This window comes from Cygnus atratus, chromosome 14, assembly GCF_013377495.2.
Source record: "Cygnus atratus isolate AKBS03 ecotype Queensland, Australia chromosome 14, CAtr_DNAZoo_HiC_assembly, whole genome shotgun sequence".
Classification (NCBI taxonomy): domain Eukaryota; kingdom Metazoa; phylum Chordata; class Aves; order Anseriformes; family Anatidae; genus Cygnus; species Cygnus atratus.
The window spans coordinates 2,273,767-2,287,532 of NC_066375.1; the positions used below are offsets into that span (position 1 = coordinate 2,273,767).

Below are 13,766 nucleotides of genomic sequence, written 5' to 3' on the forward strand. Positions count from 1 at the left end.
GGATGGAAGGAGGCTTTTTTTAACTGGCAGGTTGTAACAGCCTGAACTTTCTGCATCAGCCAAGAAAGGGAAATTGCTGCCCTTGAAACACTTGGCTGTGATGGAGCTCAAGTGGGAGCATTTCCTAAATCTCAGGGGTTACCGAGTGCAATCACAGTTAATGCCCTAAGGGTGTGTTAATGGGTTCCAACTTAAAACAGTGAAAACCTTTTAATGGAAAATCACAAACGATAAGCAAAATAATAAATGTGTGCCTTAAAATTGGGATTGCTAGGCAGCATAGGGGTGCAGGGGAGAGGTGGGTGCTGCACCGCGCGCTGGGTGATGGGTGCGTGCGATGCGGGGCCGCGCAGCTCGTCTGGGGCTGTTCTGTGGGAATCAGCGCCCTGTTTCTGGATATTCCTCGAGCTGGCAATGTTTCAGGGAACTTCAGAAAAAGAAAATAAGGTATAAGGTTGCTGACAGCCTGTGAAACCAAGGACAGAAGATTTGCTTACGCAGCCTGTAGAAGGACAGTGTGTTCCCTCTGTGTCTGAGGCTGGTGCTTGTCCTGTGACCAGCCGGGATCGATCCGTGGTGAGCTCAGAGACAGCGACCTCGGAGAACTGGTGAAACACTTTGCTATCAAGGAGTATCAAATAAAGGGCAAGCTGAAACTTTTACTTCCTTACTGTCAGTTTTTTCTTCCAGTATTTTCCATTTTTAATGGATGCTATACAGCAGGAGAATTTTACAGAGACTGTGCTTCCTGTAGCAGTTCTTTTCTGGGGTGAGTCCTTTGGTCAGTGCCCTCGCTGCAGGATGTTTCTGAACACGTTTCATAAGCGTGCCACTTAATGCAGCATGAAACACGATGGATGAGGCTTCTTTTACATGTAGCAAAAGATAATTCATAGGTCCTTTGTCCTTCTTTTCAAGGCTATTTTGCCATTTTTTTGTATACGCCCTTCCAACCTGTGTTTTAAGGTTACTCAAACTGTTTCAGGAGATGCTGTTACTTATTTTCCAAACTTGCAGAGCAAACTCACAGAAGCAGCTTTTCAGGAGGACAGGTACCAGCAGACTCTGATGTCAGCCCCCCAGGAACTGCAGCGTGCGGAGCGTGGAGCCCTGCTCTGAAGGAGGCTCTCAGCCCTTTCCCTGTAAAGAATGGGGAACAGAGGGACAAAACTCTCACTTTACCCCCCTACGTGTTAACTTCTGCCCAGTAGTAACTTACAAATTATGTCTGCTTTCTCTCTGTATAAGCTCTGCAATGACTTTCTATAGCCTTAATTTTTAGGCAGAGCCTTCCTTGGGAGCACGTAAAGGGAAGTTTATCCTCAGGCTAACATTCATCTTCAGCGTGCTTCTGGAGAGTGGATTGGTGGCCATCTCATAAAAGATCCCGTAATTTGTTCTGTTGTACAGGGCATGTGCGGCCTTAAAATCTGCCATACCAAAATTAGCTTTTAATTTAATTCCCAAGTATTCTGTGTGACTTCACTGCTGAGAGTAAATGGTGTTTACGTAGGAAGTGAATGTCACTGCAGACGCACTGCACTCGGGGCTGTAGAAGTGGTCTGCTAGCTTGTGAAATACAGCGTACGTCGGAATTTGTTCTCCAATTAATTTAAAAATTACAGACATGAGACTTGGAGAAAGTTGGCAGATCACTTGTATAGCCTGTGTGACCATAGGTATGGATATAAATATTAATGTGAAACTAAATTAATTACAAAGACTCATTTAGAAAATGAATTTTAGTTGGAAATCCTTGTTCAAACACAAACACCCCAGTAGTTTTTGCTGTCTTGCCTGCATCTTTGGCTATCAGACACCTCAGACTGGATGTCTGGAAAACAAAATACTTTCAAATGCGATGAAGGGAGATGCAGCTCAGTACGGCGCTGGATAGCTGGAAAACAAAGTGGAAATTTGTACGTGTAAAAATTCAGTGTCGTCAAATTGCTGCAAAGCGTTTGGTGGCAGTGGAGGAAAAGTACTGTGCCTTTGTAAATCTGGGGTGGTATTACTTCTGTCAGAACTAATTCTTTTTGTCTTTTTACAAGATAGAGCTGTAACCTCATAGTTTTGGAAAATCTGGAATTGAATTGATATGTGGGTTTCGCTTCAATCATATTTTTTTTTAATTTGTGGTTCTTTTTAGGGTAGTACTTCTCCATTCCTAGAAGTTGAACTAGAAACAGAGAAGCAACATTTTCCGAGGTATAGCAATTAAAGCACGCTTTTTGCTTTGTAGTTTTTATGTTGAAATTATTGTTTTACTTTGGCAAAGTAAGCTCAAGTAAACTTTTCAGGAAGATGCACAAAGTAAAAACTTGGATGTGACAACTACTTAATCGATTGACAGTGGCCTAATTCTTAATAAAAAATAGTTACTGTGGCTGACAGTATTGTACTGTAATGTGTGAGTAGATATGCCCCAGAACAGCCGAAGACTTGTAACATTTTAGGAGGTGTCTATGTGATTCAGCCTTTCTGTCGAGAAGTTTGTGCAAGAAAGATGCAGAAGAGGATGTGTGCCTTGCGTGTGTGCTGCCAAGTGCACAAGGCGTGCTACAGAGCATTGCTGCCATTTAAAATGCAATTGTAGACGTAAGTGATCTGTCACACAAAATAATATAGGGATTTTTGCAATGTCTGTATATATACACGCATGCATATGGTCTTAATGGCTCTTCTCCTTCCACTGCTGACAAATGTTGCCTCTTATGTTAGCACTTTGTCAGAGGAATACATAGGGCTAAATGAATCTTAGAGATGAAGGCCCCAGTTCATACACCAAGCAATCGCATGAAGTATCTCAACTTTGAGATGGGATGGAAATGGGTCGTTTTACTGGTAAGACCAGAAATATCCAAATGTCCACTGTCCCATGATGTACACAACGCTTGGTGTCATTGATTGTGTAAAGAACTGAAACCAAGTCCATTGAACGCACTGCTTCTCCACGTAGGTTATTTTTCTTGCTGCTGTTGTGTCGTCTTCGGTCAGTAGCTGGTAGATTTTGAGAAGTCTAAGGAGTATTTTGGGTGGGGAATGGAATTGCCAACACATTTTTTTTTCCCTGGGGAGTTCCCTGTTAGTGAATGTAATACTGCAAAAGCCTCTCTGTAAAAACACAGCCGGTGAGGCTTTGCTGGGTGGTGCCTGCTGTACAGGAAGGAATATGCAATTTTCTCTAATGTCTGGTGTCTGGTTGGGGTGTGTAGGCGTGATTCCATGTTGTGTGAGGTAGGTGACTCCATTTCTAGCCGAAGCGCAGCGTCTCTGGGCCTGGCTGGTGCAACAACGCCGTGGCTCTTGGCTGGGGCTGTCGGGAACCTCAGCAGTCCTGGGAGAAATCATCACGTATCAAACGAGCCTCTGCCCTCGTCATCAAACGAGGCTGAGGAAGTTGATAATTCTGTATTAGATCAAGATGCCCTGCCTTGCCTGTTTAAACATAAAAAGTATGCCTTTGGAAGTATACCTTGTTGAAAAGCGAGAAGGCAGAGCTGGGCTCCAGGGAGCACCAGCCCACCGAACCTTCGCCCTCGGGCGCAGTGCGGGGTCGCTGCGGTCCGTGGGGTGCTCCTTACTTCTTCTCTCTTTCATACTGCTCACAATAAACAAAGTGGTTGAAATGCAGCACGTGTTTTGAATGGTTTATTAGGAGATGAATAATTCTGAAGCAGATTACGGGATATATAGGGTTGTTCTTGTGTGGGATTTTTCTTTTTGGACAAAGTTACTGGCTGTTAAAGTTGCTCATGACTGACACTTGTAGCTTTTATGTTGTATTACTAGGTTCTCACCAATTCTTTCATTCTTCTTTAATTTTCAACCATTTTCAGCTTGATTTTAGCAAACCAGTGAGCATCTGTATAGGTCCACATAGCTCTGTTGCCGGTCCCCCAGTGTCACACATGGCACCATGGAGCCGTTGCCCCAGGACACCTCACGCAGTGGTGGGTGCTGTCGGGTCCCTGTCCCCTCCTGGTTCCTCCGTTCCCGTTTCAATCCTGTCTCTCCCCACGCAACCTCCCTGGGTTTTGTCCGTTGCCCTTGACATCAGTGGGTTTCTCCACACTTTCCCCCAGGACCATCCTTTTTACAAGGATGCCCAAGGACAGGAACCCGCCAGAAGCCTCCTTCGCAGATTCTCAGGGAGAAGAAGCCCAGCCTGCTGTCGCCTCCGAGCCCGTGTGGCAAAACACGCTGCCGTTGGCACGGGCTTCTGAAGGACTCAGTGTTTATTTCCTTCTCAGCAGCTCGCATACGCTGCTTGCAATGTCTTAAAAACTGCCCCGTTGGTTCAGTTCTTCTGGAGCGCCGTCACTGGCTGTACTTTCCTGGCCCCGTGGGAGGGCAGAGCTGGAGGTGGCTGTGTGGGCTGTGACTTCTGGTCTCCTCCACTTCTGGTCTCCTCGCTTCCTCTCCCTGCAGCTCGGAGCCGCAGGATGCCGTTTCAGTGGGGGGGTTGTGCTAAATGTCCCTTGCTGGGAAAGGTCAGGCTCAGAGATGTGCGGGGCGTCTGTGGCAGGACTGGCTGTGCCAGCAGCTCAGATTTGGGTTCCACGCTGTAATTTCTTGGGGTAGAAGGCGGATGGTGATTGTTATTAGCTCAAGTGGTATGTGAATAATCTATTTTCTAAACCATCGTTCTTGAGAGTTTCACAGATATTCAGGGTTTTCCTGCCTGCGGGTACTGTGGCACACGACTAGCCAGAAGGTACCGGGGATATGTACACACCGCTTCTGAAAGTTTCTGATGTGGACATAGGTGAATGTTGCTGTTTTGACCTTGTTTCCATAACATAATTTTTCAAGTTACTGATGCATTTGGAATAAGCTTCTAAGCTTCTCCCATGTGGAGATCATAGTTGAATAAGTGAATGCTTTTTGCCAGTAGTTCAGACAATTTTAAAGCACTTTGAGCAACTTCATTACCACATCCACGAGTCCTTCCTGCGCCCGCTGTCATGTTGGTACAAACACATCCGATCCCCGTATTGCTGCTTAGCGAGCTCTGGAGGAAAGAACAATCGGTTTGGGTAATAAAAATGACATACAAAAGACAGAAGCTGTGATTTATTTTGGGAGATTGAGCAGAGTGGCAAGCAGCACTTTAAAGGTCACTCGTCTCAAATAAACCTTATATCTCTCTCCGATTTAAAGAGATATGGCAGCGTTTCCTTACATTAACCTGCACGAAATGTCTTTTACAGTCACATTGCGAAGTCCAGCAGGAGCATCACAGACGCCCGTGTACTGTGTAAGCAATGGGAGCTGATGGCGGTGCTGGCCGGGGGAACGGAGATCAGTTATAAGTGATTAATGCCTTGATCAAAAATACTCCTTGGGGAACGGTGCTGGTGGTTTGAGCTAGTCTTCAGCGTGTATTTATGAAAAGTACAGACAAATTCCATGCACAACTCTCTTCTCACTGTGAGAGCTGCGTTTTGGTCCAGCAGTCGCTCTCAGCCTTGCTGTATAAAACGGCCTTTGTCACAAGGATCTTAAATTGTACACAGAGTTAGAGAAGACGGACTGCTGGGGCAGTGCTGCTTGAGCCGTATTGGAAGTTTGTAAATCATTAGGAATCTGGATAGATAGTTTAATTTAAACTGCCTGGTGTCAAGTGGTGCTACCAGAGCCCGTGCGTGGCTGGACAGACCGCTGGCAGAAGCTGCGCTGCGTCCGGCTGTCGGAGCAGGGAGATGGTGAGGACGGGGACCCCTGAGGAGCACACAGCAAAACCATGGTCACATTGAGGTAGGGGCAGTGAATCCACCCAGGCTGATTCGTTCCGCCACTTCCTAAAACTCCTGGGTTTCTCATTTATGCCAACCTCCAGCAGGTCGGTGCCTGCCAGCAGCCCTGCCTCGTCACGGGCTGGCTTGCTGCTGCCTTTCCTCCTCCCTGGTAGGCGACACACTGACCTCGCTCCTGGGCACTTTGCATCCTTCCAGGCCAGCAGCGGGGCAGCATCTGCCTGTGGCATGAGTGGAGGCAGTGTCCTGAGGAGGTCCAGGGGAGCAGCCTCTGCCCACACTGTGGCCTCCTCGGTGCCTTAGCTGATGCCCACGGCTCGGGGAGCTTTGGGGAGGCAGCCTAATGCCTGCTGCCGCCCGTCCGTTAGCAAGAGATGGATGGTGCTTTTCCAATTGTGGCACAAAAACGTGCGGTGTAAGAAGTACCCCCTGGGTTTCAGGTGAGGCCAGCTGGCACTCCCAGCTAAAATTAATTCTCAGCTTGTCCCGCTTCGCTTCCGTGCCGCTGCCGGTTGCTGGAGAGGTCACATCGCGGCGTACGTCAGCTCCTCCCGCGTGTGCTGGCGTGACGAGTGCTCCTTGCCCCGCCGCACTGGGTTTCGTCAGCTGAGCGCTGTGACCTTTTTTCTGTTCTCGAGTCCTGAAAATAGATTTTTTCAGTCTCTAAAACTTTTTGGTGGCTAAACATAGTCCTCAAAGTGTTGTGTTTCCTTTGTGCTTGCATGAAGTTTGCTGCTTTATATCTACCGCTTGGAGTGGGTTTTTGTGTTGTTTTTAAATGGAGTTTATAAAAGTTTAGCAATGTTTTTCTTTTCAAACCTTTTAAACAAATGTCTCCTTTTCCAAATACATGTGGATGTAAAAGTACTGATTTGAAGGACAAATAGCTTGCACTTTTTGAAATTAAGATGCATTCAAAACAGGACTGTTGTAGATATTAGCATATTGAAAACTAGTTTTGTAGCCTTTTTGTGTTTTCAGGTTTGAGTGACGATTGGCACTGGGAATGTACTTGGGGATGACAGATGTCACAACATCCCCCATGGTCTTCATGACAATTCTGAAAACCAAAATTATGGTGTGTGTCTCAGAGGCCTCTCTCAGCCTTTTGTTTTGGGCTGAGACCTACAGCACCAGTCATGGTTCCAAACAAATCTGTGAACAAGTGTTTAATAAAGTGCTCCTCTTACTTAAAAGTCGCCATTTATAAGGATGATATTGGATCAACAACAATTGTACAATGCTGTCCTTTAATTAGTAGAACTGAATATTTTATCTAGTGGCTGACGCTTCCGTGTGGAATTTCGTTTGTTTTACAGAAGCAGCCTTTTCCCCTTTTCCCTTTGATCGTGATAGTTGATGCTGCCAGAGTAATTCAGATTTTTTTTCTGTATAAGAACGTTTTTTTAAAGGAATACAATATAAACAATTCTTTTCATTCAGTTGAGCATAAACCAAATAATGTATATGTATACAGTACAATGTGTTTACGTATTTATATGCATGTTCATTTATGGATAGGTAAAATAGAAGCACTATTGTATTTGCGTGTACCAGAAATACATAATATCCCTGCTTTGTACTCACCGTCATGAAAAAAAAAAAAGGCAGTTTATAGACCAAAACTTTGTTTTAGATTACTTAACTCTTTGTTGTATATTGATGTTTTCTAGGGCTATTCTTGAATTAAAGGCTTGCATTTTTGAACAGGTATCCAGCTCCATATTGGATTGCAGGATAAGCTAATGGTAAAGTTGTAAGCTATTTGGCTGGCACTGTCTCATGGTTATCTTATGGGCTCCTAATTCTGTTGGTGTGTATCAGCGAGCTGTAAAGAAGCTAGACCTTTGCTTCATAGAAAGATGAATCATTATCAGTTATATAAGATGAGAAGTATGATTGGGCAAGCTTAGTCTAAATTAACATTTTCTCAAAATACATGTCAACGCACAAGTGAATGTTCAAATAGGTAACAAAGGTTTTACAGATAACTTTGTCAACAAATCTGATTTATGTCTCTCTCTCTTTTTTTTTCCCTGCCTTTCCCCAAATCCATTTTACTTGCAGCTTCCAGCTGATCTTACCAAGATGCATCTTACAGACAATCCTCATCCTCAGGTGACTCACGTCCCTTCAAGCCAGTCTGGATGTAGCATTGCCAGTGATTCTGGGAGCAGCAGCCTGTCTGATATCTATCAGGTAAAATTGCATTTGTTTCTTATTTTTTCTTCTCCTCCCCCAGCTGGAAATTGCATTTTGCCCTTCCTAATTGCTCTGGGTAACATTTTGTGCTGCTGTGGTGTCGGCTGTTTATCAGAAAACACGAGGTCAGGCTTCCACTTCCTAAGTTTGTTTGTTATTTTTGCTGTTGGCTGGCAGGATGTGTCAGAAGCTGTTGCACAGAATTTGTAAAAGTGTATCTGTAATGATACCTGCATATTCTGCTTCTGATGGCAATTCATTCCGTGTTTTCCCTTGCCGTGAGTGTTGTTAGCACTGAGCTAGGTGATGGTGACTAGAAGAGGGTGGCAATTACAGTGTTTGCAGGTGAACATCAGTGTCAGTGTTTAACTTCATTATAGTTTTATTAAATGCTGGTTAATCACAGTTTATACAGATGATAAATTATAGTGAAAAATGAGTGGAGTTGCAGTAAAATAAATAAATGTAGTAAATCTTTATACCATTTAGCATTGGACTTACACATGGAAAGAATTTGGTTCCAGTTCATTTCTTGCCTTATCACATGTAACAAAGACTTAGGCTTTGGTTTTGACTAGTCTTGTTAATATTGAGAATGTCTTGCTCCTATTAATTTTTTTCTGGAAGGAAGGAAATTGGAGTTGAACATTCCGTAAGCAAAACAGTGGCTGTTTACCTGCGGCTCCCCTTCCTGCTGCTGCTGCTCATGCCTGTGTCGCTGGGGTGAGGTGCCACCTCCCCAGCTGGGAGAGGTGAAGCGCTGCACGGGGAGATACTTTTCACATCTTTATATACCAACAAGTGTGCTGTTGCTTTTAAAAGTCACATTTAATATGTGCTGGACTATGGTACAAATTTCATGAAACAGTTTGTGCCTGTCAAATACTTCCTTCCTTGATTATCTGTGTTTGTTGTCAATAAGATGTCCTGTTCTGCAAACAGAAGCATGGCCATAAACCTGCTCTCTGCACCAACTGATTGTAGAAATTCCAGTGTTGCTTGTTGTGAATAGAAGTTGAGGAAAATCCAGAGATAACTTAGGTGTGTTGTCTATAAAAGAACAAGAGCTACTGCCTCGTGTCAAATCGCAGAGCTAGGTTCATGGGTGTCTTTCATTCTGGTTGATGAGGGTGGTCATCTTGGGTTTGTCTTGGTAACTGCACAGCTATTCCACTTTTAAGCTGAAAACTAACTACAATATCAAATCTTTAGCAACTATTTAGCATTATGTAGGTGTAACTGGATCTTTGACACCTGTTCCCTTTTCATGGGTACTGTTCGGGTACTGTTTCCACACCAGAAACAGAGGTTGGTGTTGTATCTTATTTACAGCAAAGCATTCATAGTTAACTTTAAAGATAAAACATTAGAAGCAAAAATCCTTTTAGAGCATCAAGTAGGACAAAAATATAGAGAGACTAGACTGTTAATCTGTTATCTTTAGATTTGCTCACTGCCAGCTGGGGCAGCAATAGCTTGCATCGTAGATGATGGTTTCAAAATGCACCTTTGATTTCTGAGCAGCAGCGTAGGAAGATTTTATTCTACAGCTTGAATTTTTTTTTCTCTTGGAATCAAGTCTGTTGACTCAAAATAATTAGTCAAAATCAACAGAACTAGTCTGGGTATTGTACCCTAACATCTATATATTGAGGCTGATGGGCGATTTTCCTGACCGTCTTCTGTCTGCCTGTCTACCTGAGTGGTTTGGAAAGATTGTTGTAAGTAAAAAGCACTTGAAATATATTATTAATGAAGAAAATATCATTCCAGTAATGAGTGAATACTTTGTCATGTGTGGTTAAATGCATTTGAAATGTTGCATGCCTATTCTTCAGAAAATGCCAAAAGATCATAATTGTTAAACAAATAAGAATTACATAAATAAAAGAAATAATGGAGTAGCATATTTATCTGCCCTATAACATAAACAGTGGTGAAATGTCTCTGGAGGAGTTAGAAATTAGTTAATGTGAAAATAAGTGCAGATTTTATACTAACTGGAAGGAGTGAGGACCTTTCAGTAGGAATCTCCTTTTCAATGACATTCACCCATCTATTTTTGCAGCTTGTAGGGAGCACAGATCTCTGTAAATTCTGGTGAGAATTCTGAGTCAGTCTGAGGCAGGTCACCACTGTCAGACTCACGCGAGATCTTCAAAGACGATCACAGCAATACGTGATCTAGCTGCAGTGTCATTAATTTCTAAAGACAGCACTGGAGAATCAAGCATTTGATAAACACCGTGGATGAAGATAAGACGTGCAACAGACATGTCATGGGGGGGAAAAAGAAAAAGCTATGTTTTCCCCTGTTAAGTTTTTAAAGCATTTTTCATATCTTGTCCTATGTGTAACGTGCAAATAGTAAGCTGTCAAGAATGCTGGGTATTTCACCGTGATTTATCGCAGTAACATTAACAGTTAGTTTGGGATTCGTCCCCTATTGTTTGTTACCCACTTTCAACTGCATGTTGTGTGATAAAGTCATGGCACAGCATTTAATTCAGCATTATGTGCAATGACACATCAATATAGGCAGATTTTGAAATCAGAAAGAAGGGTTTAAAAAAAAAAGTTCTCTCCAGGATTCATTATGGTATTATGAAGGTGGAGAAGCTCCCTGATATTCACAACAATTTGTAGTGTACTGGCTTAGTAGCTGAAAATATTTTTGGTAGCTTAAAATACAGCTTGTCATAAACTGGAAAATGTTGCTTTGCTTTTGCAGTCGGTTTCGTATCTATTGCATGCCAAACTCTCTAGGACTATCATTACTGTCAGCAAAGGAACAGTATTTTTTGAATAATATTTATTAATGTAGTCTTGATGTGACCTTTTGAATTAATGACATCTTAACATTAATTTTTACAGTAAATAGTGCAAGCATAATTCCAGAATAGGAAACTGATTGGAGCCAAAGAATGAAACATTTTGTATTGAGATTTGGAAAGGTTTTCAGCTCATCTGTGTACACTTTATTCATTGATAGTGTTGAAACGAGGTTTCACTTGTTCCAGCTGCATCTCAGTTCAGGATGTTAAACAGGAAATGAATGTAAAGCTGAAGGTGAGATCGGCAGAAAATGAGTTCTGCCTGTAAGCACTGCTGTGAACATATTGTATTAAACCCTTAGTTGCTTATGAAAATAAATTTATGAAGATATTTTCTCCCTTCTCCTGTACCATTACTGCTCCCTGTCTGCCTTCAGTCTTTATGTGGTAAAATGTCCAAATGTGTATATTGCAAATTCCAGCTTGCTTGGAATACTGCGAAGCAGGTCTTTTTGTCAGACTGCAGACCTTTTGTTGGATGTATATATTTGTGTGTATATGTATATTTAAAAGTTTTTTCGTACAATTTTTAGAACAGCTTAAATTTAATTTGCATATACGTTTTTTTCTTTTCCTGCATCTCATTTCTGACAATATGCTCAGCCTCCAAGCTGGGTGCTTAGATAGAATTAGGGGAGGCTGTGTAGTTATGCGTGTAACAGTTGAAATGAGGGATTATAACTTCTGCAAACAGCCCCTTTGACTCGTAACAGGTATCCTCAGGGAAAAGTCATCCTGCAGGTACTGCACAGAGCAAACACTTTCCTTTACTCTTTCATGGAGTAGGCTTTAAGGAGACTGGCAATAGTAACGCAGGTTGTCCAGGTTGTATTGCTAGATGTCGGTGGGCATGGTCTCCCTTACAGTGTAATGAATTCGTTGCCTTTATCGATGGCTTGCAAAGCTGTTCTCCTACTGACTGACAAATTCTCATCTATTTTTCCTTATCTGTTTAGTTCTGCCAGTGGTCTGCGTAGTGGTTCTTTTCTCTCTCTTTTTCTGTCATCTCTCATTTGTCACTTTGGCAATATATATTACTTGTGGGCAGCACCGTTATTGCCCAGCAATAATTCTGGCTGTGGTTAAGGATTTGATATTAAAATGGATTATCTATAAAATATGCATCAGGGAGTGTCCTTTACTAAGGATTTCTCTATCAATTCTGTAAGAAGTCTTGGACACTGTTCCCATGAAAGAATTGACGTGAAGGGAAGGAAAGGGGGAGAAAAAACAAGGAAACAAGCTCTTAATAGCAGGCTGTGTCGGGAGTTGCGAGCACTAAAATACTGTATCATGCGGAGTTATCACAGAACAGGAAATCCTTCATGTGGTGTATTTAATACTTTTGTCTGTCAGTGTATGTTTCTGACACACTGTAGTGGAATATGTGTCATTATCACCAAAACGTTTTGAAGGCTGCTTCTTACATCTTTAGCTCCCAAACCAGTGTATAGGGCATCTGTCTCCTTAAACACGTTAACTGGCAAAATCTGCAGTGGTGTATAAAGTAATAACGGTGTGATTTTTAAAAGAGCAAACAAGTGTTTTGACAGCAAGCCAGTATTAACTCCCCACTGCAGTACGTAACACGTCATTGGAGTCTGTTCCTGCTGACTTGGCAATAGATTTTTTTTTTTTTTTTTTTTTGCCCTAGAGACCCAGTCCTGAAAATCTGTATTTGTGCAAAATTTGAAGTTTGGAGTTTCTGGTTACACTTTATAAATTAGTTGTTCATAAGTTTTCTGTTAAGAATGATACTGATATTTGATAATGGAAGCAGCGGGAGCATCATGCGTGGGGAGCACAGCTACTGCTGCAGGCACTGCAAAGTTCTCCGCTTCCTTCCAGCGCTGCCTGGCCTGCCCCTGTTCCATGGCCCATCTGTATATCATCTTTAAAACAACGTTTAAGGACCTGCTATTTTGTAGCTTGATCAAATTATAACTTATCTATCAGGAAAACAGAAGATTGGTTTCTTGTCCTATGTAGGATATACAATGCAAATTTTGAAGTGTTGGTTTCCTGTAGAACCTATATCCTCAATTTTCTCACCTTAGTTTACAATAATTAAAATGGGAATCACTATTGTACTTTCTCTTACTCTGCCTGGAAAAAAATAATATGAATTGTGGCTGTTTAGATGAAGAAATGCTAGAAAAGTCCTTGAATAAAATGCTGTACTGATCATGTGCTGCCAAGGCTCTCCAAGCACAATTTGCACTTCGGCTTAATTCCAAAGCTGTTAATGTGAGCTACATAAGCCAGTGAAGTGATGTAGTGTAAAATAAATAAATAATAATAAAAAAGATTTAACCCTATTTATTGTTACCCTACTCTGAACGAAATAGTTAAATCGTGTAATCCTTTTTTAGTAGGTTTGATGGATAATTATTGAAATGAGGACACACTCAAAGATCTAATGATATATCTAAAACTCAATATTTTTCTGCCTAGAAAAGAAGGCAGTGCTGTTCCATCTGTCCAAGTACTGGGACTTGCATTAGGAGAGCAGCATGGAGTGTGTAGGAAGATGGAGGCAGTGCTGTCTGCTGGGATTTAATCAGACAGCGTTGGTTTTGATGATGCCACTCAGTCTTCCCAAGCAGTTACCAGTGCTTCAGCACTCCAGCTACTTATGTCATGTCTAGAGCTTCAAGTGGTAGGCACGAGACAGGATTAGTAACTGTCACTGAGTTATTGATGAAATAGTTCTAACTTGAGAAGAGCAAAGAGTGTTTTATCTCCGTTTTAATATTCAGCCATCAAAATGGGCTCGCAGTGGCCTTGGTTGTGCCAAATGGAGCACAGACTTGCAACAGCTCTGGTTTGTGGTGTGATCATTTGCTGATAGCTCTCTCTCCAGCCGTTTGCTCGAAGTGGTTGGAAGTGAAATGTTGTAGGTACGTCAGGGAATTGGTGTTAATGAACGATGCTCTGACTTTTTTGTGGGGGAAGGTTCTAGTGGGACTCT

The 13,766-nt window shown here is 42.3% G+C and overlaps 1 protein-coding gene across 4 annotated transcripts in view; it reads left to right on the plus strand.

Annotated features, from left to right (window-relative positions):
- RAPGEF6 (Rap guanine nucleotide exchange factor 6) overlaps positions 1 to 13,766 on the plus strand; it is a 125,185-nt gene that overhangs the window by 66,631 nt on the left and 44,788 nt on the right. For all 4 annotated transcript variants that reach the window (XM_035560761.2, XM_035560757.2, XM_035560760.2 and 1 more), the window contains exon 7: positions 7,827 to 7,958. In XM_035560761.2, coding sequence (XP_035416654.1) covers positions 7,827 to 7,958 — 132 coding nt within the window. The remainder of the gene's footprint in view (positions 1 to 7,826; positions 7,959 to 13,766) is intronic.